We start from the raw sequence: 27,773 nt of genomic DNA, 5'->3' as shown, positions 1-27,773 counted from the left end.
AGGCTGTATTTAGAAGTATTAGATCTTTCAAAATACTACATACGTGTGGATGTATGAATCAATGTTAATTAACAATGCCCTTGCTGAATTAAATTATATCCACCTTGCAGTTCATTTTCTCCAGTGACTTCCATCCAACAGTTAAACTAGATTGAACAAGGTTTATGTGAGATCTATTAAGATTTATTTAAGAAGTCAAAGTTCCTTCCATACTCAATAATCACCTTGTCCCTCGCCCCACAGACACGAAAAAGTTATTAAATCTAACTGGTTCTGTGTACACGGTGTGTGACATTACAGCATGAAACAGTAAACTTCTTAAAGAGGGGGAAAAAAAAAGAGTAACAAATTGAAAGAGCCTAGTTTTCTTCCCAACTTCTTACCTTTGTTGTGCTGCAGAGTTCCTGGTAACTATTCTCAAGGTCTTGAATACTGTTTTTTAGAGTCACATCATTTACCAGATCAAAAAGTGCTTCTCCCTTTTCAATCACTGATTTTATTGAAGGCTCATGGGACAGAATAGTCTGCTGTATGGACTACAATGCAAGCAAGAATTAAAATATATACATTGAACACTGGAGATTTATTTCACGAACTTCCCTTTGAGCTGAAGAACAGCCTTCTGTCATGTTATATATAATCCTTTCCAGATGAGATGAGAATTGCTACCAGTACAGAACTCTGATTCTCAGCCATGCCCTAAAACAACAAGTTTGCAGGCATCTAAAAACAAGTGCTCCTTTTGTAAGTGGCTAGTAGGACAACTGATCATCTGGAGCTGGTGAAGGAAAGGGAGTTAATATGTGTGAAGGGGCAAGTACCAGGGATAAAACTTGCTCAGAGGAACAAATTCTGCAAATACAAGGGAGAGCATCAGCAAATCCATCCCCTTAATGAGACAGTATGCAGACAAAGGCATACCACTGTACTCTCAAGAGTGAGATGCAATCCAATCTGTTATGTCATGTTACGCCACTGGCTCAGACATGGCACACAGCAGCATCTATGTAATGACAGTGAGATACCAGCTCCCCAAATGTGCAGAAAGCAACCATACAGCTATCACATATTACTCTGAGCACTGAAGCTGGCAGGGGGTAGTGAGCCTAGAGAGAAAACCTTGATGCTGTGTGGGTACTGATCAGCAAGAGCCGAAACACTGTTTTGTCAGCAGCACCGTTTTAGCCACAAATGCAAAGCACAGCACTATATGGGTTGCTATGAGGAGAGTTAGCTCCATCCCAGCCAGACCCAGTACACATCTTACAAACCATCTGTAATGCTGGACTGTTTTGCAAAAAAACACCATTAGGAGAAGCAATGGGATTTGTTCCCATTTTTTTCTACTCATTTTTATGACTGGAAAAAAACCTATGTCATTAAAATCCTAACTAAAAGCAGAGGAGGCCATAGCAGCTGACTGTATGAGATGTCAGTTGAGCCAGGGCATTTAGCTTTTACCAGAAAGCTGATTAAGTGTAAACAGACACAACATCTGCAGTGAAGACCAACTGATTTGTCCTTTCTTAAACAGCAGTTAACTCTGTTGATATCAACAGAATTACTCATATGTGTACTCATAAAATACTTTTTTCTCCATAACAGGAAAATTTTAGATGTGGAAGCCTTATTAGGACATTCACATTCCAAATCCAGGTCCTCACTCTGGTTCATAGGTGCAGGTATCATGCATCTTTTCACTTTGCTGCTGATTTGGACACCCAGAGCAGATACATCTCATGCATCTATTGAGGAAACTTGAACAGGCACCTAGGTCAGAGGATGTGTCACTTATCAAAATCAATATGACAGTCCAATGATATAACCTTTTCTCACCTTGTATTTAGACAACTGGGCCTTCTTCTCATAGAGTTCACTCTTTGGCTCCGCTGGAGCCTGTAACATGGCTTGGTACTCCATGAGCCACTGAGTCTGTGCCTTGAACTTGTCTGAGAACTCTTTTGCCAGCTGAAGGCACTTCTCTGAAGTCATGTGTTCTTTCCTGATGGAGCCAGCTAGCTCTTCAAGCTGTTCCACATGATCTTCAATTTCTTTTCTTAACTCGTCAACTTCATTTTCTTCCATGTACTTTATAGCTCGCTGTCCCTTCTCACGGGCAGATTTCAGTAAACTGTGGCCTATGTCCATATCACTCAATAGCAGCTGTGAAGGAGGGGTTGGGTAACAGAAAATTTATGCAAGCTCTTGCCTTTTCTATTTTTTTTTTTTTTTAATTCATTTTAATTCATTATAGTTCTATTATCAGTAAGAGGCTGGGTTTTGGTTGGTTGGTTGGATGGGGGTTTTTTGGGTTTTTTTGATTTTTAATTTTTGCTAAGGACACAGAATGAATTGCTAGGGAAACTGAATGGACTTTTCACTACAAAATTGCCTGGAGTTAAGGTATGGTAAACTATAAAGAAACCAAAAAAGCAAATATTTCTGTTCTACAATGGGCTTCTGAAGATAAACATAGAAACTGAGGGCTATCAGGAAAGGATCCATATTCCAAACTCTGGAATAAATGAAAGTTTTCCATTAGTATATTATGTTTAAGCTGCAGGACATATGAAAAAGCCATCTACAACTCAGAGAGGAAACATGAGTTTTACTACTCAGTTATTTAAATGAGGAGAAATAAGAAGCACTTCTTGCCACAGTGCATACTGGTATAAAATATACACAACAGGATGCCTTGCTAGGAGAATTTATTTTAAGTTTTAATCTAAAACTAAGCATATACAAATATGCTGTATGGAAGGGTGTGATTATATTTTCTAGGACTATTCATAACCACACCAACTGAACTGTGATCTAATGTGTATACGACATGAGAACCCCTTGTCAAGGTGAAGTCAGAATTTTGGACAGCTAAGATGCATGTTAAAACATAGCCTCTTTCTTTTGAACAGAAACAAAAACTGCATTCAAGAAAGCTGTACCTCTAGTTTCTGCACTTTTTTCTCCATTGCTGTTTTATCAACCACGTCAACCTTGGTGATCACGGTTCTGAAGTTCTTGTTAGTAGCTTCATACCAGTTTGTGTAAGCGCTAAAAGCCAATTCTGACTCATCAATACAGCGTATTTCTTCTTCCAGAAACTTTATTTGCTCCTTCAAACAAAACAGAAAGGTAGGAGGAAGAAACAAGAGCCGCCCAGATGTGTATAATTGTTATAAGCAATTAATAATTTATTAATAAAATGTGATATATTAAGATTAAACACATAGATTTTGAGTCCTTTCATATCTAGTGGATAATTTTCCCTGGGTTCTTGTCAGGTTGTACATATAGCAAACACTAAGGTCAAAACTGAGTTAATACTAAACACTGAAAAGGTACTTATATTTTGAAATTTGAGTTGTGACTTGTGATTATGGTATCATGAGACACTTACTACTTAAAGACCTGAAGACTGTGCCTTATCAAATTTTCTCTATATCTATGTGTTTCACTGATGACCTGAACATTTTTTTCTAGAGGCCACTCAGCATTCAAACGTATTGAATTCTGAATTTATCTCCTGGAACTGTCAAAAAAGACGGTAATGACATCTGATCAATACTGTGTATTTTTGAAAGGGCATTATCCTGATTATAGTTCTGTAATACACTTAGTCCAATGAAATCTACATGTGTGTATACATATATATATGCATATATATGTGAATATTATATTACTGAGTCTACAGTAATGAATAAACTCTGATAAAAACTAATTAAGAAAGTCTGCTCATACTTTCTTCTTAACTGACAATTTATGGTGTTGAGATGAATTAATTTTCATTACTTACCAAGACATGAAGAAGAAGAGTTTGGTAGCGAGACGTAAGCTGTGTAGCCTGGCTTCCCATTCTACTTGCAGTGAGGCTTTCCTCTAGTATTTGCTGAGCCAGTACCCCAACCTCCTCCACATCATCTTTGTAGATTGTAATTTCTTCATGCCACTTCTATGACAAACACATTACCAGCTTATATGACTGATTCAAACACAACAGGGATTTATTTTTAACAAAGCAAGAAACACATTGAAAAAAAAACAACAAACAACAACCACCACCAACAACAAAAAACCCAAAACAAACAAACAAACAACAACAACAAAAAAACCACAAAACCAACCAACCAAACAAACAAGGTTGTAAACATGGATTTACAACATGAAAATAAACCAGGATCTGATGAAGGTTAACATGATGAATATACCAGATTTTTTAGCATACCATATGGACTGCATTGCACTAGAGCAGATTCATTTTTTTTTCCAAATAATAATAGAAATGCAACCTGGACTTCATATAGAATTTGCCCAGAGTTTTAAAGGTGATTGTACAGTGTAATCTTGAATCTCTTCAAATCTGCTTCCTGTGTTTATTCAGAACCATGCCTTCTCCTTGCAGTGACTAAAGGAGAATTATTACATCAGCACAGCAGACTTAACACAGGCTTAACACATTTTACTCTTGTAACCACATTTTCCCACTCCAGGACCACGCTTTGTCCTCAGTTATGCCTTCACATACCGCAGAGCATATGAATTCCAGACCTTCCTATGAGATTTCAACATTGATTTAGCCATACCTTTACCAGTAAAATGGGAGAAACCCAGACTCAGAAGGCATGAAACTCTCTTGAATCCATTATTCTAGGGACTGCCTCTGAATGAATTTCAATGCTTGTTGTCATTTTCACAGTGCAACCAGGAACTTAGTGGAAACCTCACATGGTATTTTGTTTGAGGAATGCCTTAACTATATTCTTTACCTTCATTTGTTGAAGTTGCATCTCCTTTGTTGCTCTACCAGACTGTCTCCCACTCCTGATAGCAACTTTATCCTCCAGACCTGTTAGCCAGTCATTAACCTTCTGAAATTTTTTCTCCATCAACCTCAGTCTGCTCACAGTGGCATTTAATCGGCTTCTTGCTTCAGAAAGTCTGTGCTGATAAACTTGCCAATCCTGCCGTAAGGATTCCATGGCTCGGTCTTCTATCTGGGGAATGCCCCAGGGAATCACCTCCTCTCGGGCATGAACAGCAGCGTTCAGTAATGCTTGTCCTTCCACACAGTGGACCTGCAGTTCCTGTAAAGGCAGAGTTATGGCTACATACCCTACATTAACAACTTGCTTTCACACATGGCAAACAAAGCCCCGGTTCTACTTGAGGCAAGAGCAGTTGTGTCATGTTATCTAGATATTCCCTTTAGTTACCTATGGTTGAACACATATTACCCTATCTCTAAGAACACTTACGATGGCATGTTTACTTACAAAGCAAAACAAATATCACTGTTATTGATAAGTGAATTGGACAAAGTTATTGACCAGGCAAGCATTAGATTCTTTCCCCTCCTGCTAAGTTTATAATCAGTTCTGAAACATTAGCTGCCTGAGCTGGCATGGGATGGATGCAATCTGATCAGCACAGCCTTAAACACAAAACTTTCTAGCTGTGGCAAGTAGACTGTAAAACTGATCCTAAAATTGAATCTGGTTTAAATTTAATCTGTTTCAGTCTTTTAAAATAAACAAATCTGTTTATTTTTACATCTGGTTAAGACATCATTCCAAAATAATTCTTGATACCCTCTTCTGGACATGTGTGGCATTTTCATGCTTATTAGAACTTGATTAGAAAGAATGAAGAGATTCAATCTGATTAGAAAACATAACCAGGAAATTGTCTCAAAAAAATACAGTTGTGTGTCTTCTTAATTTTATTTGAGATATATATATTCAGATTTTCAAAATGGATTCAGATTTTGTAAAGTAAACTATAATAACAAGACATATGCAGAGTCCCTGGTCATACAAAGACCTTCTCAGTATTTTGAATAAAGTAATAAATATTTCATAACTCAAGTACTGACCTTTTGCTATTAAACAACAGGTACGAAAGTATTTCAAGTTAGCTTAAGATCATAATTGCGAAATCACTGAAGCACAACACGTTCACCATTTGTTGTCACTTAAGTGATTCAGTAATTGTTTTCCCATCTCACCATGGGAGCCTACATGACTAGAACTGCCTGAAAGTAGATCCATCTGCACCGCAAACAATAAGAGATGAAACTCAATCAAAAGAATACTTTTGATATTCTGTGAAATATAGGAAAAAAGAAAAGGTAGGCCAACATATAAAACAAATTTAGCACTTGCAAGAAAGCATTACTATGCCTGCAGATATCATTCAAGACCTGACAACTCTTTCTGGAAATAAGTGACAATGTTTCCACTTCCTTTAATGGAGCCACTTTTGAGCAGCAAAGTATTTATATACCATGTGCTTCCAAGCTGTTCTCCAGACAAAACAAAAGATACAATTTTTCTCTGGTAATTAATATGATTATCTTATTTTACAAGTAGGATTACAAGTAGGGTGTCACACATAATCTACCTGTAAGTCTCGGAGTGTTGCCTCCTGTTTCTGGGCATCACCATCGAGATGTGATAAGCAGTCAAGTTTTTCCTGTTCCTTCTCCAGCCACAGTTCAAAGGCCTTCAGATTTCTTTGGTACTTTTGATGTAAGTTAAGCAGTTCTTCAGTTTTTGTTACTGCCTCCTGCTTGTTAAAAGATTTACATACATGTATAAATACCTAGCGTATCATCAAACCAAGAAAACATAAAACCCAGACTTCCATCAAGATGAAACGTTTGTATCTGGTGCTGAGCTTTCCTAGAATTCAAGAGTTCTTGGATTCTGAGGATGGTTTGATCAACTACACAGTAATGCGTAAAATCCTACCTGCACTGAAGTCAACAAGACTTTTAACATGGAAATCCTCAGACTAATCACAGGATTATTTTTTTTTTTTTCAGATTCAGATTTTTAGAACCTTTCTGAAAAGATCTGAAGCTTCGTGGTACAGGAAGACACACTGATAAATCACCTTAATAACTTTCTGTTACATTAAGTTAGAGCTGTCTCCAAACTTTTACTCCTCATTTAACTGCAAAATACATGATCAATGAAATTACTTTCTCTTTCTCCTTGTTGCCAACAAAACAAGAGGAGTGCTATCAAGAAAAACTGTACCCTTGTCCTGTCTTTGAGGAACTTATACCGCTCCTGAAGGTCCTGGAGTTCAAGCTGAGTGACATAATGCTCAGCCATCCCACTTCCTTTCACTTCAATTGTCTCCAAGAGGCTGCTGTGACTCAAAACCTCTTCACTGAGCAGCTGCAAACCAGAAATGAATGGGTAGTATTAAAACAAGATCACAGACTAATCTTGCAGTTATTCAGCCTCTTTTCTTGCTTATAAGGTGATATGGGCTTGTTGCTTGTTTGTTGTAAAGCAAACACACCTTTGCTTTGCTGAGGGCAGCTGTTTTTTCCCTCAGTTCAGCATATTGCCTTTCAGAAGCATTCATGCTTGCTTCTACTTTATCCATCCAGCTGGAAAACTGACGAACATCATCCTGGTAACTTGTCCATTTGGAAAGAGCTCCTTCCAGTTGACTGTAATTTAAAAATACATATTTGTTGTGATAGAGGGTGTTCTCAAGCTATTTAAGCAGTGATATGTGGTAATATACAGTCATTTTAGGCTATATATAAGAAAGATATGCCACAAGCTAAGCAGTCTAAGACAGAGCTGTTAAAACTTTACAGGTTTGAACCAGGAGCACTGTTTGGCCGATAAAGAGAAATCAAGTTTTACAAACTTGGAATATTAAGGAGATCTGTAAGTTCTAACTGATGCGTTCTAGCTTTAGTAAATGAAATGCAAGTGAAAGTATGAGATCCAGATTGAGAAACTTTCTGCCCCTTTGCATACATTCAAAAGTTGCTGCACTCTAATGTTTAGTTAATTTTGTTGCTTTAAAATGAAGTATTTGCAATTACTGATGCTCCACCACAAAAGGCTGCATTTTTTTCCCCTGTATTTCTTTATTCCATTACTTCGACCATCACATTGTAAATATAGTACCTTCCATGAAATGCTAGCAAGTGGAAAACCAGACAGGACCTTGACAGAGCAACTGTTAATGTCTGTGAAAAGATCTCCTTTCTGAGAACAAATCAAGGCATCAAGCGCAACTCGAACTAAAATTTACAACAAGATTATGAACATGGAATCCACTTTTAACAGTATATTGACAAGAAGTCTAAGCAAAGCTTGATCCCACACGGTTTCCTCCCCTTTTTCTACTTCAAGTGAACATGTGACTTAAGGCCTCTAGACTTACAATGTTAGACATATGCAGCAATTTTCTTTGAATTTGACTCCCATAATAATAACACTCTGGGAATTAGCTTAGCTTTATTGCTAAGCATCATTCTGCACCTCATAAGCTTTTTACCTCTTGCACTGGATACAAGCAGACAGAAGAGAAGCCCAGCTGTCCTTCAGGGTCTGCAACTGCTTTTCAATCACTGGTACGCCCTCCAGAGAAGTATTTTGAAGAACAGATTCTCCTCTTGTCAGAACCATTTTCATTTGAATTTCTTTCTCTTGTTTCACTGACAGCAGTCCCTAAAAGAACAGTAGATATTATTCTATTTTTATCACTAACTGGGTATGAATATACTAACTGGCTTTACTGGAAAATGAGCTGATCAAATTTAGCAGCTTGTACAGTCAATTGGAAGAGGGATACTGGGGTTCTCAGCTGGGCTTCACAAGGAAAATGTGACTTTCAAAGGGTAGGTTTAGGCCATTATGACAAAAAAAAAAAAATCTTAATTGAGAGAGATGTTTTAATGAAATTTGTGAAGGTGCTTACAGTGTACCAGAGAAGGTACTGTTGGGTGGAAAAGCTGACATTCCAAAGGGAATGTCATTTAGATGGAAAACAGGAGGATTCATTCATAGAGAAAACAAGATACGATGACAAAGCTCTTCTACAGGGCTAAAATAAAGTTCTCAATTCTAGGATCTATCTGCAACAAAAAGGTGCCAAAATACGAACTCAGTAGACTATTAGCATCGTCAGCTTAGAGAGTTCAGCTCCTGGAGCTGCACAGTTGCAAACACTAACACTATGTAAAGTCATGAAAAGCCTAAAAGCATGAACTCGATAGACTCAACGAACAAAAGGTAGAGTATAATTTTAGTATTTTATTACAATCTCTTATATATAGGAAAAGTTGTTCCAAATAATTAATATCATCTGTAAGACCTAGGAAATAATATATTAAACTAATAGACATGAATATCTTACTACTTTCATTTAACCTTCAGCAGCCACACAATATCTTTTGCGTTTTTTTAAGAATTTGCATATATACATTTTTTTCCATGTCATAAGGTTCCCTATATCCTTCTTACAGAAAACTTCTAATAATGAACTTTTTCCTCAAGAAAATAGTTGGTTTTGGGTAAGTTGAAAATCAGTGTCTGAATGACACCAGTCGTCACACTAATATGCAACAAACAATGTAAAGTATCCTATCTTTATATTCTTTTTACAGATCTAAAAAGAGCAGGTTTTGGTGCCTATTGTTTCCATACCTCTAGCTTTAGCATCCGGCTGTCCAGAACACTCTTGTCTGCCGTGGGATGACAGTAGGAATCCAGCATATGAACTGCATCAGCCATCCAGTCCTGGAGGTCCTTGACACTGTGCGAGAACTGTTGATGCTCTGCTACGACCCTATCCATTCTGGAAACTTTCTCCTGAAATTCACACAGCAATTAGCACCAGCAACTATTCAAAGAATTACTTATTCCCCACACTTACTTATGGATTTGAGAATGAGTTTCATAAACTATACACAGAAATTCCCTTCATACATTGATAATTAGAAGTATACTTACTTGAACATGGAATGAATTTTGAATACACACACGGGAGTTGTCCAAACATAATATACAAATGAAAATTTCAAAAATTCTCTTTCTTGTTCTCTCAATGTAAAGCTTCACATAATTATCTCCTCTCATCCAAAGCAGATGAGAGTTTTCTGGCTTCCACCTTTTCTTAAACATCTGGTAAATAACACCTAAACTCCAGTTCAATGTCACAGCTGAAGATAACTTGTGAAATCTGACAATGTACAAGACAGATTTAAGCCCGTGAAGTTATGTCACTGCAGCAATATTACTTTATCGATACATGGAAAAGAAAGACATGTTTTCCTTAATGACTCCCACTGCTATAACCATTCTTCTGAAAAAAATCACTGACACTCCTATGAATAATAAAAAAAACCCCTCAAGTTACATTGCTTAAAGGCCTAAAGTGAACAGGAATACAGAGCAGAGCATATTTCACACAGTGATAGGGAACTAAAGTCAAGCCAGTGAAACAGGCTTAGGAAGTTACAGAGAGGGATCTTTCTCAGGCATTCATGGCTATCCAAAGAATTTCAGGATTTCTCTCATAGGCTGGATTATATGTACTGTCTGTCTCAGACTCCTTGTTCTCATCTTTACATCTCCTATGAGTTCTGTCCACATAAGTCAATGTTAGTAACTCACGCATCTTTCCCTTTCTCATGTTGCAGTCATGAAAATTTATTATGGCCATGTATACAATCACTTTCAGTACGTCATACAGCTCTAGATATGCCTCATAATTTTTATTTCCACAGAAAATATAGAAATTATCAAACTAGCAACTGGCCAAATCTAAACACTTTCTGAATTGAATTGTTACCCTATAACACACTTATATCCTTAATTACTCTCATTACTGTAGTAACTGTAAGCCTAATCCAGTATCAAGCCTACTTCATGACTGGAACTTTGTGAAACAAACAAAAACAGTCCTGATACAAAGACCTTCTTATCTGCTTGCACAGCAGAGATAGGAGGACTGTTAAATGGTGAAGTGTCTTTGTAAAGCACCACTACCCAAAACTGAGTTAGTTTAAACACTCAGTTCCCAGTCTGAGGCTTTAGAGTTTGGCCTATGCCTCTCAGTGAACTTTCAAAAGCAGCCTAAGAGGTCATTTTGTTAGAAGGGCAATCTATTAGATTTAGATAAAGATACTTACAATGCAAGTAACTAATAATTGTTATAGGATTCAATGAAGTAATAACTTTTCTCTATTCTGTAATTTCTAAAAAAATAACTTCCCTATGTTTTGAAACATACTTCTTTCAGGTGCCTCTTATTACATAACTAAAATGTCCTTGATGCTTGAAATAATCAAAACTGAACCCACCTTGCTTTGAATCTGGAAAAAAAATATTGTATAATCAGGTGGAATTTACTTTTAATCAAAACACGTTTAAAAAAATAATTACAAATCACCATTCCATTTTGTTGACAGTTCATTGAATTATCCAGGTCCTAACCTTTCACTCTTTAAAGCCAGTGTGAAAGACAAGATAGATAGCTCAGAGCAGACAAGTAAGACAACCACAGTGTTTCACATTTCAGTCTTTTTCCCCACCAACATCAAACAAACTGCTTAAAAGCACATACACAAGGTGCATTACCTTTGTCAGATTGCTTAGAGTAAGATATTGAGAAGACAACTGAGACACTCTGCGCATAAAGCTTTTGCTGACAGCTTGCTCTTCCCACAGCTGCTGAGCTTTCTCTTTTAGCCTGTTGAGCTGATGCTCGTGGCAGCTTATTTCCTCAAGGACAGACTGTAAAGCACAAGCACATTAATATTAAGAGTGGGTGCAAGAATGCAGGAGAAAGAGAAGCATGAAGGCCCCATGAAAAACAGAAGTGACATACAGCAAGCGTGCTAAGGCACACCATATGGCTACAGCAATGAAGCAGCATGTCATAAGAAATTTGGAGATGCAAAACCTGATGGGACAGGAACACCAACAGCAATCTTTGAAATAAATCAGTTCTCATCTTATTTAGAAGTCAGGATGCTGGAATGATCATGTTTTTGTAAGGAAACAATGAGATCAAGAAGATGGGATAGGAAAGTCTGGCTGTGTTGAAAAGGCTTATAAGAAATCACCTGCAACTTTTGCTGCTCTCTCCTCTTGGAAGGAAGATCATGGAGCCGACCGCTACTTCCTTGTACCATCTTCTCAGTTGTGGTCAGCCACTCCTGCAGAGGCTCAGCAGTTGCTTCAAAGTCCTTCATCTGGATCTTTAAGTTCTGGGAAGACATGCAGAATGTTATCAACAGTCTCACTGCACTGGGCATAACTGTAATGCACAACACACAGATCAAGCACAAAAAAATGTATAATTGCAGCCAAATACACAACTTTTCAAAATAAATTACACCAGCTTTGCTCCTTCCCATCCCACAAACAGGCACTGAAAACAAAAAGTATGAGAGAGTACCTCTTTAAGAGGCAAGACAGAGGCAACAATGTCTACACAGCTGTTGAGGCTGAAGCAAATTTCTTTTAAACTGAAAACTTCACAGATCTTATGAGCCTTGACTCAATTTAAGTCTAACTCACACGGCTAAGACAGTCTGAAAGCTGATTTGGGATACAAATTACCTAACATCTGACTGTAGTCATTCAAACTGACTCCTCCTTAAATGGGCTGCCACTATTCCTAAGAGATGTATGACTGACTAAGTTCAACCCAATCCTAGGGATCATTTCTGATTATATTCTTTTCTAGTGTAAAGTTTTGGTTATAAAAACATGTGCATAAATTCATAGGTAGGCATACCTAAAATGCCTGATTATTTTTCTTGTAGACTTATTCTGCATGCTTGAAAAAAAAGAGCATCTGAAATAACTCATAGAATAGAAACCTGGACAGTATAGTTCCTGTGCCAGAACTACCTTTTTTTTTTTTTCCCAAAGTGATTCAGTTTTCTTTTTAGCTATAGCCTTATCACTTAAACATGAGAATGAAAGACTAAACCTATGAGACTGAAAAATTCTTGCCTATAAAGATTAACCTTTAAGGACACCTTTTTGTGGCAACCCCAAGATTAAGAAAGGTAAATCCCTTCTACCTGAGAATTTTCTTTGAAAGTCTCTAATACATGATGTATTAACTGTATTTAAACTTTCTTCTCAGCTAGGTAAGCAGCATTAAATAGGAATGCCTAGAAACTTTCATTCTCCTATGTCATGCAAGGAATTCCAGCTAAGACCTTTTGAACTTCAAACTTATGACCTTAAAAGAGATTATTTTTCTTAAGATATTCACCTTCTGTGATTCTGGTTGAATCATGAGTTCAGAATAGAGAAAGGCACTGAGGTTTATTTTAAAAGTTGCTCAAATAAAACATTACATTTCATCAGTTTGCAATAAGAGGGTCATTTATGCAGTGTACCGTGACTATTCAACCAGCACCAGTGTCCGAAGTCTGTGCTAAAACAGTCCTTAAAAAAGAAACTGTGTTCTAGTAATCCAGTACATTTGATGAGGCTCATGTTAAGGAATTTGAGCAACTGCTGTCTTTGCTACTTTCAGTCACTCTGAAGAACAGCCTTCTGCATGAAACATCCCACTTAAAGTGGAATCAGGTCATAAGGAGATAAGTAAACAAAAGTAAAAAGTAAATGGAAGAATAAGACTTCTTGAAAATGGCTATTTCTAAGTTCTGTCACATCATAAATGCAGCTATATATGAAATCTAAACCATGCTGTTTGAAAAAAAAAAAAAAAAAACAACAGAGGGGAAATTTAGATCTATCTTTCCCCACTGTGACTGGTTCAATACCTCCAATGCCGATTCCTTCTGGTGGAGGATGGTGATGAAATTTTTCCAGTCTTCTTTAGCAGTAGCAGATTTGTCCCGGATAACTTTAGCCTTTTCCTTTGGTAAAACAGAGCACAGCAGTTCTCCTTTGGATGCTAGCAGGTTTAGTTTTTGTTGCCCATTCTCAATTTCTGATAAGAATTCCTAAAAATAGTAATCAAATAAGATAATTGGTGAACTTCAGGTTGCAGTAAAGGTCAAAGGCAAGCTACCAGAAAATGTAACAGGGATAACAGTTTATTGTTTCTGTGCATTAATATGCTAACTCACCTTCTAGTGCATTCCATTTTAATATCATTCATATATATGTGATTTAGGAACAACAGCTACTTAATCCAGAAGTGCCATGCATCTGAATAACGTATATATTAAGGCTCTAGAATTATCTGTGTGTTCTGCACTTCGTGACAGCATTACTGGTCATTTAGTTGGGTACTATACTTCTTTAAATCTCCATGGTACAGAAAATGGTGAGAGTTTCATTTTGGGCAACCAGCATCCTGGCACAGGTGACTGCAGGAGCTCTGAAGCACGGGCAGGCTTGAAGCCTTGCCCATTGGCGACAGCCACACTGGGCCTCCCCTGAGCGTCTAAGGGTAGAGGCTGATGCTCAGACCCTGAGCAATGTCTAAACTGCGGGATCTATCCCTCTGCATCCTTAATTTACCTCCTCTGGTTAAGATATTTTTCTTCATAGAAATCTTGTCCAGTGCTGGTACTGGAACATGTATATGCAAAAATTACACAGAAATGTAAGGAAACAATCCATTGGGATACTTTTGTTATAACTTGTAATTATTAAAAGACTCTGTGAGCATTTAGGACTCAAAGGAATGTAGTAGTCTTTAATACCAATATTTTAAACTGTTACTGTCATGATTATGTGATACAAAAATAGTTTTATATCCATAATCATGAGGTTACATCCACATTCAGAAGTAACGAGATCATTACAAAAATTACTAAATCAGGTTCTAATTCTGAGTTACATTAGAGATCTTAGTAGAGACTGTAAAGGGTCTGTTAGTTTGGAAATACTTTGTTCAAGTTCTGGCTATATTAAAATCAAAGATATAATTGCCTTGTGACTTAATGATGGCAAATGTTCTAACAGACAGAACATTAACTTTTAACAAAAATAATTTTTTATGTTTACACAAGTTACCAGGACATCTCTAGAAGTCCTAAGGCAGTCACTGCATGTCAAAAAAAAGTTTATTTCATCTAAAGCAGCTTTCAAGGAATAGGAGAAAAAAGTAAGGTTTTATGCTATGAAGGTGCTGCAGTAATAAAGAAAAAACATCTTACCACTCGGGAAAAAAACAAACCACACCAAAACCAACACCAACAACCTTACTAAAACTCTTATATTTAATGTTAAAAACTACTAGGATTCTTTTTTTCCTGATATTTCCTCTAAACATAGTCTCATTTTGGGGTAGTTAAAGTTTTTGACATATTAATACAGTATTGTTTATGCTTTTAAGTAAACAGTTTAAGTAAGGGAAAGCAAATTTACCAAAAGGAGGACGAAGTTATTTGGGTTTTCGTATTTCCTAAGAAATTGCTGTGAATTTCTTCTGTTCTACTACCTAACTGAAGGTTTAACAGTCTCGTTATGTAATTCTCACTTTGCAATTTTCAGGTAAAATTATAATTATATTATATTCATAAAAGTATTTCTTTCAATTGCTTTATTAAAATAAACTTTTAATTGACATTCCTATCCATAGAGTTTTTGGGGCTCGTTTTAGCTTTATATGAAAAATACACTTTTTGAATGCCTGCTCACACTGCATATGTTTTAACTCTTCTTGCACCACAGGAGCTGTATTTTCTTCTATGAGGAAAAATATTTACATAACTTTGAAATAAATCCAGGTACTAAGTCCCAATTCTGATATTGCTTTGATTCTACAGTACTTTCCTACTTTTAAAACATTTTTCATATTATAAAAAGGAAACAAACAAGGAAAACTACTATGAGAGACAATGACTACACAGATACTGTAGCCCAACAACTATAATAAACAAATCACGTTAAAAAAAAGGGTTTATTTCCTTGCCATTAGTCACCTTTAGTGTTGACAATAACAACATTAACAAAACCCACTAATTCACTAAACAATTCAGTCTGAGCTTTATATGAAACTGATCAGGTGTCCTTTAGACTAATAATTTACTGCTACAGTTACCTGTATTTTCTGCAGACTTGCCGAAGCTTCACTGATGTTTTGAGGCACATCAAAGCATTTGGCTGTGGTGACTTTTGCATTGACCAGCCACTGCTGGAAGTCCCTGAAAGCTGTCCGAAATCTTTGCTGCAAGATCTGCTCTTTGCTCTGACATCCTTTTGAAGCTTGCAGGCAGAGGCTGGGTTTATCACACCAGGGAAGCAGAAGTGAGGAAGGGAGGGAGGAAAGGCTCTGTTAGGTGACAATGCTTTTACTTAGTTCTCCAAAATACAACAGTAAGGTTAGGTTAACCTGGATTCCTCCTACCAGCTTTAAGTATTTCACTGAGGCACCAGGAAATCAATTAGAGGCTTTCAGTCCCTTAAAAGTGAAGCATGTAAACTGGGACATAAGTGCCACAGATATGGCAGGTGTGTTTCCAGAGTGACTCAGTGTACCTAAGCATGAGCAGTTTCTGCAAGCCCCCTTCTCTCTCTAGAGACAGGGTGCGGAACTACAGCAGCTCCGATTTTAGCTTCTGTGGCTCAATCAAGTTCATAATGTTAGAAGGGATCAATCTGGGTCATCGCATCCTTCTTCTGCAGCTACAGGAGCCAAAAGCTATAACCCGCTGCAAGCAAAAACAGAATCTTGTGTCTGAAATGCAGGTGTCACACTCCCAAGTAAATCAGCTAGGGTGACCTAAGAGAAAGCAAGCAAATGCTAGCTCCCCTGTTTCAAGAAACCAGCCAGTCAAAGAAAAGTAAACTGAAGGGCAAAATTAAAAAAAATATCTTAAATAGTTGGCATTGCTTGTTCTTCCTTCAGACAAGTAACCCACAATGCTACCTCACAGCTTCTTAAAAGGATTCCTCCTGTAATAGGTCAGGTGTGGATATATATTAGTTTCATCTGAGTTTGGTGACATAGACTGGCTTTTAGAAAAAAAAAAAAAAATAGCTACTTTTTACAACTGCTATTGACACCAAAAATCAAAATAATGATGATAGTTATTGTATACCTCTGTTTCTAATTCTAAAATTCTAATTAACGGGTCTCTAAAAGACAGCTCACACCCACACACTCACACATGGGATTGATTAACTATAAACAAGATGAATGTGTGTACCTGTTATATTCCTTAATCAATCCTGAAACCTTTGAAGAATGAGTACTCAAATCTCTGGAAAATCTACAAAGATCATTTAACTGAGTTTTAATCTCATCTGTCATATGTTCAGACTTCACCAGAGCATCCAAAGTTTCCTGTTAATACAAAACAAATGAACAATACTAGTGAGTAAATAAATAAATAAATAAAATCTTTTGAATAAACATTTATCAGAATTTAAATTCAATTTCATTTATGATCCAGGCATGTTCACTTTCAAGAGTATTTTAGCAGTCAAATGTAGAGAAGCTTATTGGAAATTATGAGCTTCTAGAGGCGAAAATTCTGGAAGCCTCAACTTCCTTAGTTCAAAATGTTCTCAAAGAATGCTTTAAATTACAAAGTTCATTTTAATAAATGAACTATGGTATTGTTAGTTAGGTGTTTTCCTATAAAAGTCCATACAACTAGAGAATAGCAAATAATATATGTTTCTATAAATATAAATGGCCTGTTGGCTTGACTTTAGCTTGTTCAATAAAAACAGTTTTGAACTGTATCCAAAAAACTAATTTACGCACAAAGCTTTTAACAACTTCAACTCCTTCGCAGAAGGCTTCACAATGAAAAAGTACAGCTGCTCACAGTCCTGTGAGAGTAAATGGGTTACTGCCTGTCATTGCTGCACTGGAAAGACTCTTGCTTTGGAGACAGCTAAGCCAACAAAAAAATTGCTTGTGTTGGCTTAGCTTACGTCACTGGGAGAGGTGTGATAACCACTCCAACAAAAACAGTCTTTGTTGACGTCCGCAGCATCTCCACTGCGGAATCCCGCCAGCTACTCCAGCATAATGAGCTGTGCAGACTTGGCTCCTTGTCTCATTAGAACTAAATTCTTCAGGCATTCCTCTTAAACTACCATGGAAAAAAAGATGATTTCTAGCTCATTACATTCACCACAGCAGAGGTTCTGCAGCACAGGCAGGCCATAGTGTTTGGCACATACAGATTAGTTCGGCTAAATCAAAGTGGAAGAAATGTACAATATAAACTTAAGAAAGAGATAAAATGGAAGTAAAGACAAATTCAAATAGGGACGTGGAAGTGGGAAAGGGAAGTCCCCAAATCATGTTTCTGAATATATATATATATATATATATATATATATAAGGATGACTGAAAATATACATAGTAAACAGTTTGTAATAATTCATCAACACAAAATTAAATGTTCAGGACAGGTACAAATGATGTACATGAAAATATATGCAGAAGGTTTTCAAAATATCACAAACTACATTACAGAGATAAAAATGCAGAGTAGACTTTTCACTGCAAAGTACTAACTAACTCTGCAATAAACAGATATACCTTTATGTAAATCAAAAGTTAAAAGCAATATTAGCAAGGGTCTACCAAGCCAATGAACAGATTTAGTAAATACAGCAAATGGACAAAAGCCAGTGAAGCAGCTCATATGTAGGCTGCCCACAAGCAACTTTGTACTTGCTTCACGTCCCTTTTCCTGAAAAAGTCTGCAGAGCTGTGAAATGAATTTTTTAAGATCTATATTGTGCATTTCTGAGCAAGTACAAAATATGTATACATATACTTCTTCTTCATAGTATGTGAACTGCCAAGAAGACAACTATTCATTTTGAGAAAAATAAAACTACAAGCATGCATTGTCTATGAATAACAGTTGCTTAGACCATGTTCACAGCTTGATTATATTAATATTACTGAAATATGTCTGCATTTATATACCACAGGGAAGTCCTGTAAAATTAAGTCTAGAGACATTTCAGATATTTTATGTGTACAAACTTTCTTGTGTTCTTGCAAGTATGAATAGATATTTTGCTACAGCAGATTTTCAGGACTCCCCTGATTTACATTATTCATGCTCATATTATGGTCTTTATCTGCTCTGAGTCACTCATACACCAGAAATCTGTTCAATTATAATTAGAAGATACTTGAAATAGTCACACTACCAGTTTGTTTCAAGGCCAGATAAAGTAGCATTTGAATTAAGTAATTATGTACTAGCAATGATGCTCAGAAAAGAATGTAAACTAAGTACTTTTTGTTTGTCTTACTTTATGTTAAACTGCATACAGGACTTTTTTTTGAAAGTATTAGGAAGAGCAGCACAATGGATATTACTTAAACTGATGATGTCACAAATTGTGTAGGGCAGGAATCATCATAATGAAATACTAACAGCCTTTTTTTTGGTAAAGAAAGCAAGCATCTCCTAAGAGCAGCATAGGGTTAGAATTGCCTGTTTTCAATGAGATTTTTCAGTGTCAAATAACCTACCTCAATAACTACTAAAAGATTATTCTGATGACATACAGCCTTAGGCACAGCTTATTGACAAACAGGAACATTAACTTTCAAAACAGTCTACTTTTAACTATGGCATATTTCCACACAGAAACACTGATAGCACCATTGCAGCCACTTGGATTTAATTTTGAATCTGACAGTTACCAAAATAATTTCCCAAATTCCAAGTTCAAGATCTGTGGTATGTGCTATTATGTTGCACATACCTAAAGGAACAGAGCTTGAGTATAATAGAATAACAGAATGAGCTTGCTGATTCTGAGAATTGTGAAATGCATTTTTAACTCATGGCCTTGGGTTACATGGCAACAGAATCACTGTGAGACAATGGAAATGGAAAGCTGCAGTGCTATTTTACATTCACAATAGGATCTATCCCTGGGGACCAGAAATGGAAAGATTGCTGTCACATTTCCTCTAACTATACATAAAATTACATAGTAGGGCTCTGCACAGTAAGTCTTGAGATGCCTCTGCATTTTCCCTCATTAACTAAAGTTTACATCTGCCTAAATAAAGTGTTGTTACATAGAGCTACAGTACATACACAGTGTATCTAACACTAATAAAAGCAATAGCCTTTGAAGATAGTGCTTCTACATTTATAAAACAAAAAAATGTCTGGTAATCATTGTTGTATGTTGCTGACAATTCTGTATCTTCCCTTCCTTTTCAAAAGCATATAAACATGGAAGAATTTGCATATTTGTATGATTATTTGCTCCAATGTAATGTCATTCCTACAGATATGTATTGGCACTCAGGCAAGCAGGTTCCATAAATCTGTGTCAGAGAATTCTGTGAAAGGGGAAGCCACAGAAATAACTTGGCACAGACATTGGAGGAGGAGATTTATAATCTCAGTTCACAGACAAGGTATTCTGAGTTTTTTCCTCAGTCAAGGAGCCAGAAAGCAGACATCACACACCTCTCTTCCTTTACTGAAACTGCTTTATTGCAACACTACCCTGGAAAGGAAATGCTCTGTATCTTTTCTCAACATCCGTGATTCACAGTAGTCGAGATACACACAAACATGTATTTTGATTGTTGTGGATATACATACGTATCTAAAGCAGTGTGCGTGTGTGATAAATCCATGTGGAATTTCTTGCTAGAAAACAAGCAGGAGCAGAAACAACCTCTGTATTTCTCTAAGTTCCACTGCATTCCATAGCAAAGCAAATAGCAAGCATACTTGTTTCTAGTATAACTTCTTTAAGTATTGGACAAGATCTCAATGTGCATAATGTGAAAGATATTTCAAGAAATGGAAAGTATAAGCTCAATACACTCCTGTTAAATTTTAAGTAAGAAATGGCTCCAGCTGCTACTTGGCTTTTAGGAAATGCTTCACATTTGCCTGATCAAGTGCTACTCTGGCTTGAAACACTGAGCAACCTGGAATAGAAGTCCAGAGCTGGCGTGCCAGCTCCTTCAGTTTCTCAGAGGCAAGCCTTGTTTTTAACATCTAAGGTCCAGGCAGCATTTGGTAAGCCTTGTGCAGCAGAGGCCAAGGAGAGAAACATCTGTAAACACTGCTTGCTATGATTACAGTTACAAAAAAAAAAGTTTGGGAAGTTGGGATTTCATAGAAATATTTTTCACAAATACATTTTACCATTTTCTACTTGATAGCCCGTCTTGGCAGAAGTTTTCTGCCCACAGTAACGCTACATGTACAACCAAAAAACAGCTAGGAAAAGAGATGTAACCTTACTTTCTCCTTGCGCCAGCTTTCCACGACCTCGGCGTCGGTGTGCCGGCTGTCGAGGGGGACCAGGCTCTGCGACCAGGCGGCCAGCAGCCCTCCGAACCGCTGCACCGCCTCCTCCAGCTGCGCCACCCGCGCCGCGAACTCCCGCTCCGACAGGGCCATCTGGCTCAGCACCTCCCGCAGGCTGCCCTGGCTCCGCAAGGCGCTCTCTTCCCACTGCCTCCAGTCCGAGCGCAGGGCCTGCATCTCGGCAGCCAGCAGCTGGCACCCGCCGGCGGTCGTGCTGCGCTTCGCGGCGGGAGCCAGCGTCTCCACTCGGCCCAGGCGGCCCGCGCCGATCTGCCGAGACTCTACCAGCTCCTGCAAGGCGACATTGCCATGGTAACCCGCGGAGCTGCCACCGCCACCCCTGGGAAAGAGGGAAATCGCCCAAGGCGGGGGGGAGCGGCGGGGCGGGGGCAGCGCACAGCGTCCCGCACCGAGCCGTGGCTGCGGCGGCGGCGCTTGGGCGGCGGAACGCAGCCCCGGGATGGATGAAAATGAAACTCAGGCGAGAGAGTGTGCGGGGTTTACACTGGTTAAAGAGCGACACTGAAAGTTTCTTAAGCTTAGGCGAGAGAGATACTGGAAATACTGTTTGGGTTAAGATGCGGAAAACAGTAACTTAGTTGTGACCTTTTACATAAGCAGCACTGGTATGTAGCTGCTCATAGCTCTTTCAAAAACACAACTGTGCTGCTCAGAAAAAGCATTTTACAGCCTACCCATGATCTGTGATGTGCCATAATTGGTTGCACATGTCTTCTTTTTTTTCTTTTTTTTCAGTAAGTGAATTCTTTCTACAGTGTCTTATTTCAATCTTACAAACGCTACAAGGGAATTTTGGGAGTTTTCAGCTTAAGAAGCTGAAGAATATAAATATCATCTCAAACGTTGCATGGAGTAATGTTATTTATTCTCCTGTCTGTTTTACAAGCTAGAAACTATTATCTCTTCCCTTCTCTGTTTTATATATGGGGAGTTTGAGCACAAAGGAAACAAACAATCCAAGAATGTACAACAAATCTGTAATTTGATCTCAGGTATCCTGAATCCTCATTTAGTAGCCTGTTCACTGTCCCACTCTCTCATGTTTAGGAGAAGAGTAAAATGCTGCTAGCATGAGAATCTGAACATAAACATCTGGCAGGAGTCTGCTTTAATGTTGCATTCAGAAATATGTAACTTGTTTAGGCATTCAAATGTGTACGAATGGATGCCAGGGTAAGGAGACTATACACAAGGAATCAAATCATACATTTCTACTTTCTTTTGGGAGAATAACCCTTGCACTGCTTTATGCAGCTACATTTCATACAAGTCAGGGGAGGCGGGTTTTGACTTTGATTCAGACAACTCTGCTCATGAAGGAAAGTGTATTTGGGGATGAGGCCAGAGCAGTATTCATTAATCAACTAAGACACATTCTTCTGTGATGCCACTGGGCTTCCGCTCTTGCAAATTGCTTCCATGTGTGCTGTGGCTAATTCAGGTCTGATTGTACTTTTACTCCATCAGTTCAATATGAGAAGGGAGGTGAAAAGAAAACATAGCTTAGAAAGCTTGCTTTCAGCTCACTGAAATGTAATCACTATTTCAAATATACAAAGAGCAAGATCCCACAACTTTTTGGCTCTGGCCTATTTTAGAGCATAGGGTCTGAACTGCAGATGAAATAATGAAAGCTAACTTATCTTACATTGATTTTGGCCAGTTTTTTCTGTATGGTTGATGTATCTCCAGATGTATCTGACCAGCGGTGCAGCTCTTCCTTTGCAGAATGGAGCCAGTCTGTGAATTCATGCACAGCATCAAGGTATAGCAAGTGATCCTTCACAATATCTTCCACTTTCCTCATTTTCTCCTATCATTTCAGATTAAAAAAAAAAAAAAAAGAAAATGAAAAGATCATTGGAGTTCTTAAATACTATTCTGGCTTTAAGCATGCAGTGCTATAGAATGTTAGTCTGACTCTATGGTGTCCATTTGAATGCTGAATAGAGCACAGTTTACAGCAGCAGAACACAGTGCTACACTGTACAAAGTTTGGTTTAGAGTGTCTGAACAGGTGTGTTCCACTGGAGCAAAAGATGAAGAAGTCTTCTGAAAATGTATGCAAAAATGTATTTTATCACATCCTTTAACATAAAATGTATCGCTTAATAGACGTTGAAGCTGCAGCCGTGCAACTCTGGCATGCTTTTCCCAATACCCCTGGAGAGAGTCTTACAGATCATCCATGAGTCCTTCCAGGGAGCTGCATGCCATGAGAAACATAACCCTTATTTAGAAGGATCAACTCTCTACAAATGCTAAGTAGAGTCAGAAGGATATCCCATAAAAAGACCACAGATGAGGACTTTGCAGTTTAAAAGTGCAAAAGTTTCTTATGGCGCTGAGTCCCATTTTAACAATCAGATCAGAAGTGGTGGCCGTCCCCAGGCACTTGCCTTGCAGCCCTGAAGGGCACATACTCTGACATAGATGTATGACAGCTTCATGGCTCCATCTTCGCTTTCTAATGTAAGCTTAAAGTGAGATCAGCTTACCTTACTGTAAAAAGGTGAAATAGTGTACTATTCTAGATTTGCCTTTGGTCTGAGTCGGTAGATTTGTTCTTACATTCTTGTGAGCTAACACTCAGGAATGTTTATCAAAACTAACTAAAAGTGAACTGAGCTAATCAAATTGCTTTTTACTCCCATGTGAATATTCTAATCTAGATCCAAGTGTCCTTAAACTGGCTTCAAGCTAAACCACTTATGAATTAAACTCCAGTTTGTTTGTTTGTTTGTTCATTTTTTCAAATAACTCAATATACAACCAATGCTTTTAAAAATGAAGTTAGATTATTAAGCCCTACTGTTGCCTCTGAAAATAATCATCATAATTTCCCAGAAAGTGTCAGACAAATGATGGTTACTAGCTAAACAAAAAAGACCTAAAGTAAATCCTCAAAGATTTTATATCTTAATGCATTTTATGCAACAACAGAGTACGAAAATATCAACACGTGCCTGTCTCTAAATTAAATAGATAGCTTCCTAGGGAAGCAAAGGAGCCCCAAGAAAGGCAACCACACATCCCTCTTTATTTTGCTCACATCAAAATACAGCACCAGTACAGCAGGAGAGGCAAAGTACAACTTCACTTGGTCTTTTCTGGTGGCAATGGCTTCTGCCAGTTACAGTCAGTGCTGTTCTCTCCCAAGGCAAAGATGGCAAAGACTGCAAAGCTGTCTTTCTTGCTTAAGAAATTAAATTTATAGATGCATATTGATTTTAGGAGAAAACTGCCAAGCTCCCTTCTGATACTTACAAATTTAAAAGCATTGTATTGAGTCAGTAATCTTTGTATCGCTCCAGATTTAATGCCACTGAAAGAAGTAGAGTTATACAAGGATGAAACTGCACTGATTCTCTAGGAACCATGTTCATACCAATTAAAAAAAAGGAAGAAAAAAGAGAGCAGAAGTTCATCATAAAAACAAGAGTGTTTGAATAGGTGGTAATTACAGACTACATACATCTGAGAGGGCTATAACGTCCATGGTCTGTGTTTAAAGCAATAAAGCAATGACAATAAAAGTATATCTTATCCCACAAATAATTTTTTAAAACCCCAACAAAACAATAACAACAACAAACAGCAATAAAACAAATCCAAACCTGAAGTGCATGACTCCACATAATGACTTTCATTTATCAAGTTTAGTGAGAAATATTCAGATTTTTACTAATGTAAATTCATATGCCCTAGATTTAACATTTTTCTTAACCGATAAGTTGTTAGATCTTCCATTTTTTTACTTTGGTTCTCTTTTTTTAATAAAGACTATTGATTAATTACCTACAGGCTATCAGCTCTACTCCCAATACATGAAAACTCAAGTCACATTTCCATCAGCTTAATGAATTTATACACAATGTTTACTTCAATTTCACATTAGCCTGTTATTACATGGCCTCTTCCAGATGCAAACTTTCTCATTAGCTGAGAAGATGGAGATTGTAACTCAGAGCTAGTGTCATCACAATCACGATCTGGTTAGCAGAAGGTCTCAGTGTGCTCATGTATCCTTTCTTAGAAACCAAACAGAATACCTGTATAGCACGTGTAGTGCTTAGTGGCTTGAAACACCACAAAATACGGGCATACATGTTTCTGACAACAGCATTTCTCTTTCTGACAATATATTTTCTGCTCCAGGAGGCATTTCATTCTTCCTTTTTCAGGTTAAAAAAAAAAAAAAAAAGTGTTATAAATGAATGAAAAAGTATTAGATGAAAAGAAATCTGGAAGTGTGTCAGAAATGTTGTTGTGTATATGAAATTAAGAATAAAATATATGCCTTTCACTTTTCAAAAATCCTAACCATACCAATTTCAATTCCCAACAATGTTTCTTCATTCCAGTGAATTTTAGTAAACTACATCCAACTTTTTTGTTATAGTCAACCATAACAAAGGGCAAGACTATTCAAGTTAATCCTTTAGTTACTAAAAAATTATGAAAATTGAAATTTTAGCCTCACATACAGATATCTAAAAATTTTACTTGAAATGGAGGCCTTTGCCTTTATCTTACCTTGACTACAGTTCTGATATCATTAAACTGTGTTTTCAGTTCTTCTTGAGCTGCTTCTCCAAAAGAATCATCCTCTGTTTTTTCATACAGTTCCACAGCTTTTTCAATGAGTTGCTGTAAATCACCAGAGTGATCCTCTATCTCCGAAACAATAGCCTGGAAGTGGTCCAGCTGAGCAAACTTCTCCTTCAAACCAAGCTGTGGTTCTAACGGCTGTTCCACTTTGTGATCCAGTTTCTCTAACCACTGCTCCAGCTGGTTTTTCCTTTCCAGATATTCATTCCACTGGCCAATGACAGACTCTAGGCAGCTTACATGAAAAGAAACATACACAGTACAGATGAGAACTTTTGAACGGTCTGAAAAAAAAAAAAAGCCTGCTTATACCTTAATTGTTGCACTGTCTGTAGCAATGTGTAATATGTTTAGAATATACCTTTTCCCCCATCTTAGTTTTCTATGTCAACTTACCTGCAAGCTATTCTAGAATTGTGTTCTTTGGGCTACTACATATAACCTGATACAACTACTTCCCTATCATAGGTTCCATGAGCAATCTGTCTGTTTCAGACTAATGAAAAACACATTTCAGTGTCTGACCAGGAAAGTAAGTTACAGAGCAAATACTGGAGTTCTTTATGATCAGAGTAATAAAATGTACAGCAGCCTATGAAATTATTGATAATTAAGAGATATTATGGCAAGCTTTGGAAGAACAAATCAATTATATATAGTCCCATTTACAACTTATAAGACATACTGTCTTCTGTTCTATATTGATCCTTCTAGCAGATCACCAGATTTCTCTGGGATTTGTGTTGAGGAATGTCATTCTCATTCCACTGAACTTAATAATTGATGTAAGTGTGGTAGGGATTTCATTCAAAATGTAATGGTCTAGCTTAATTGAAATAGTATTTTATGACAAAAATTAAGTGAAGTTACCATGAAATCTTAAAGGTATCCCATTATAATTTTCTACAAATAATTCCATTATAATTTTGGAATAAGTAAGAATGTGGCACCACATTCAATTGAAAAAATTCAGTTTACCTACATCATGGATCCCACCATTGACAGCTGGTTTTTAGGACCTAGTTATCCTCACACTCAGATTATCTCAAATACAGATATGTGATTTTTCTGATGCAGATCTTTGAGTTTTCTGATGCAGAGAAGACTTTGTTTTCATTAGAGAACTAAAGAAGTCACATCATGCAGAAGTTCACCAAGTACCCATTTCTATTCAGTAATGACTGGGGTGATGGAACAGGGAGTGCTTGTAAAGCCCGCACATGAAAGCAACCAAGAAGCAGCTGCAACTGTTTTGGATAACGGGATTTAAATATCAGATGTCCTTAAAATAAATTTTTAAAAGATGAAATTTGATTATGAAAATAATACTTTACTTAGCAAGGAGAAATCAGACATACAAATACAAAATTTGGGATAACTGCCTAGGCTTAGTTCTGTGGAAAAGGATTTGTAGAGAGTAGAGGATAAACAAATAAACAAAATGCAACAGTGTGATACTACCAAGGTTAAGACAAGAAGAAAACGGTCTAATTCATAAGAAAGATTATTTGCAGTGGATATTAGGATCTACTTTTTAATTAAAATACACAGTGAAAGACAGAATCGAGAAACCTTCCTAGAGTTTTGTAAGGAAAAGGCAGATAAATCAGATGTCAGGTGTTCTTGGTCCTGCCCAACTATGTGTTCAATAACTCAGAAAGCCCTTTCTAAGTTTTTCACTGTATGAATTTGTATGATTTCTATTTATTTTTAAATTAGTATCATCTCATATGAAATTTGATTCATCTGGTAAGGTCAACTCATCTTTTTTATAGAAGTATGTATTTTTTTCAGGCAATTTTGATTCTCTCTGATGATGTAACTTTCCCTTCACATACCAGTAATGAATGAATGAATGGACTCCTATGTGCTGTAAGGTACCACTCTTTGTGAGCAAAGATGGCAGGATCTGACCTATGTTGTCCTAGTTTTACCTCTGCCAGTTCACTGAGGTGCTGATGATGTCATTCCATACATCCTTCAGCGTCTGTAGCTCGGTTTGTATCACCTTTTGTCCTTCCTCATTGCTGCTTCTAAGTGCTTGTTCTCCTTTGCCAATGGCCATGTTCAGCTTAACTTCACCATCACCTTTGAGTAAGAGGATCTCCTGTG

General features: G+C 37.3%; 2 protein-coding genes across 2 annotated transcripts in view; both read right to left on the bottom strand.

Annotated features, from left to right (window-relative positions):
- Positions 1 to 21,728, bottom strand: part of LOC308038660 (nesprin-1-like) — a gene marked incomplete at both ends in the record, with an annotated part of 37,752 nt that extends 16,024 nt beyond the window's left edge. The window contains 17 exons of the mRNA XM_080341437.1: positions 384 to 536; positions 1,837 to 2,163; positions 2,943 to 3,113; positions 3,794 to 3,949; positions 4,830 to 5,081; positions 6,397 to 6,561; positions 7,038 to 7,181; positions 7,309 to 7,462; positions 8,308 to 8,480; positions 9,459 to 9,623; positions 11,394 to 11,549; positions 11,882 to 12,025; positions 13,565 to 13,747; positions 15,799 to 15,976; positions 16,907 to 17,043; positions 20,964 to 21,505; positions 21,725 to 21,728. Of these exons, the coding sequence (XP_080197563.1) occupies positions 384 to 536; positions 1,837 to 2,163; positions 2,943 to 3,113; positions 3,794 to 3,949; positions 4,830 to 5,081; positions 6,397 to 6,561; positions 7,038 to 7,181; positions 7,309 to 7,462; positions 8,308 to 8,480; positions 9,459 to 9,623; positions 11,394 to 11,549; positions 11,882 to 12,025; positions 13,565 to 13,747; positions 15,799 to 15,976; positions 16,907 to 17,043; positions 20,964 to 21,505; positions 21,725 to 21,728 (3,204 nt within the window). The remainder of the gene's footprint in view (positions 1 to 383; positions 537 to 1,836; positions 2,164 to 2,942; positions 3,114 to 3,793; positions 3,950 to 4,829; positions 5,082 to 6,396; positions 6,562 to 7,037; positions 7,182 to 7,308; positions 7,463 to 8,307; positions 8,481 to 9,458; positions 9,624 to 11,393; positions 11,550 to 11,881; positions 12,026 to 13,564; positions 13,748 to 15,798; positions 15,977 to 16,906; positions 17,044 to 20,963; positions 21,506 to 21,724) is intronic.
- A 945-nt stretch (positions 21,729 to 22,673) lies between these two features.
- LOC308038659 (nesprin-1-like) overlaps positions 22,674 to 27,773 on the bottom strand; it is a gene marked incomplete at its 5' end in the record, with an annotated part of 67,573 nt that continues 62,473 nt past the window's right edge. Inside the window, 3 exons of the mRNA XM_080341436.1 lie at positions 22,674 to 22,863; positions 25,587 to 25,896; positions 27,596 to 27,768. Of these exons, the coding sequence (XP_080197562.1) occupies positions 22,690 to 22,863; positions 25,587 to 25,896; positions 27,596 to 27,768 (657 nt within the window). The 3' untranslated portion in view covers positions 22,674 to 22,689. The remainder of the gene's footprint in view (positions 22,864 to 25,586; positions 25,897 to 27,595; positions 27,769 to 27,773) is intronic.

This window comes from Nesoenas mayeri, assembly GCF_963082525.1.
Source record: "Nesoenas mayeri genome assembly, chromosome: 3".
NCBI lineage: Eukaryota > Metazoa > Chordata > Aves > Columbiformes > Columbidae > Nesoenas > Nesoenas mayeri.
Note: the sequence above shows the minus strand (reverse complement) of the source record. Positions and strands in the feature narration are given on the sequence as shown.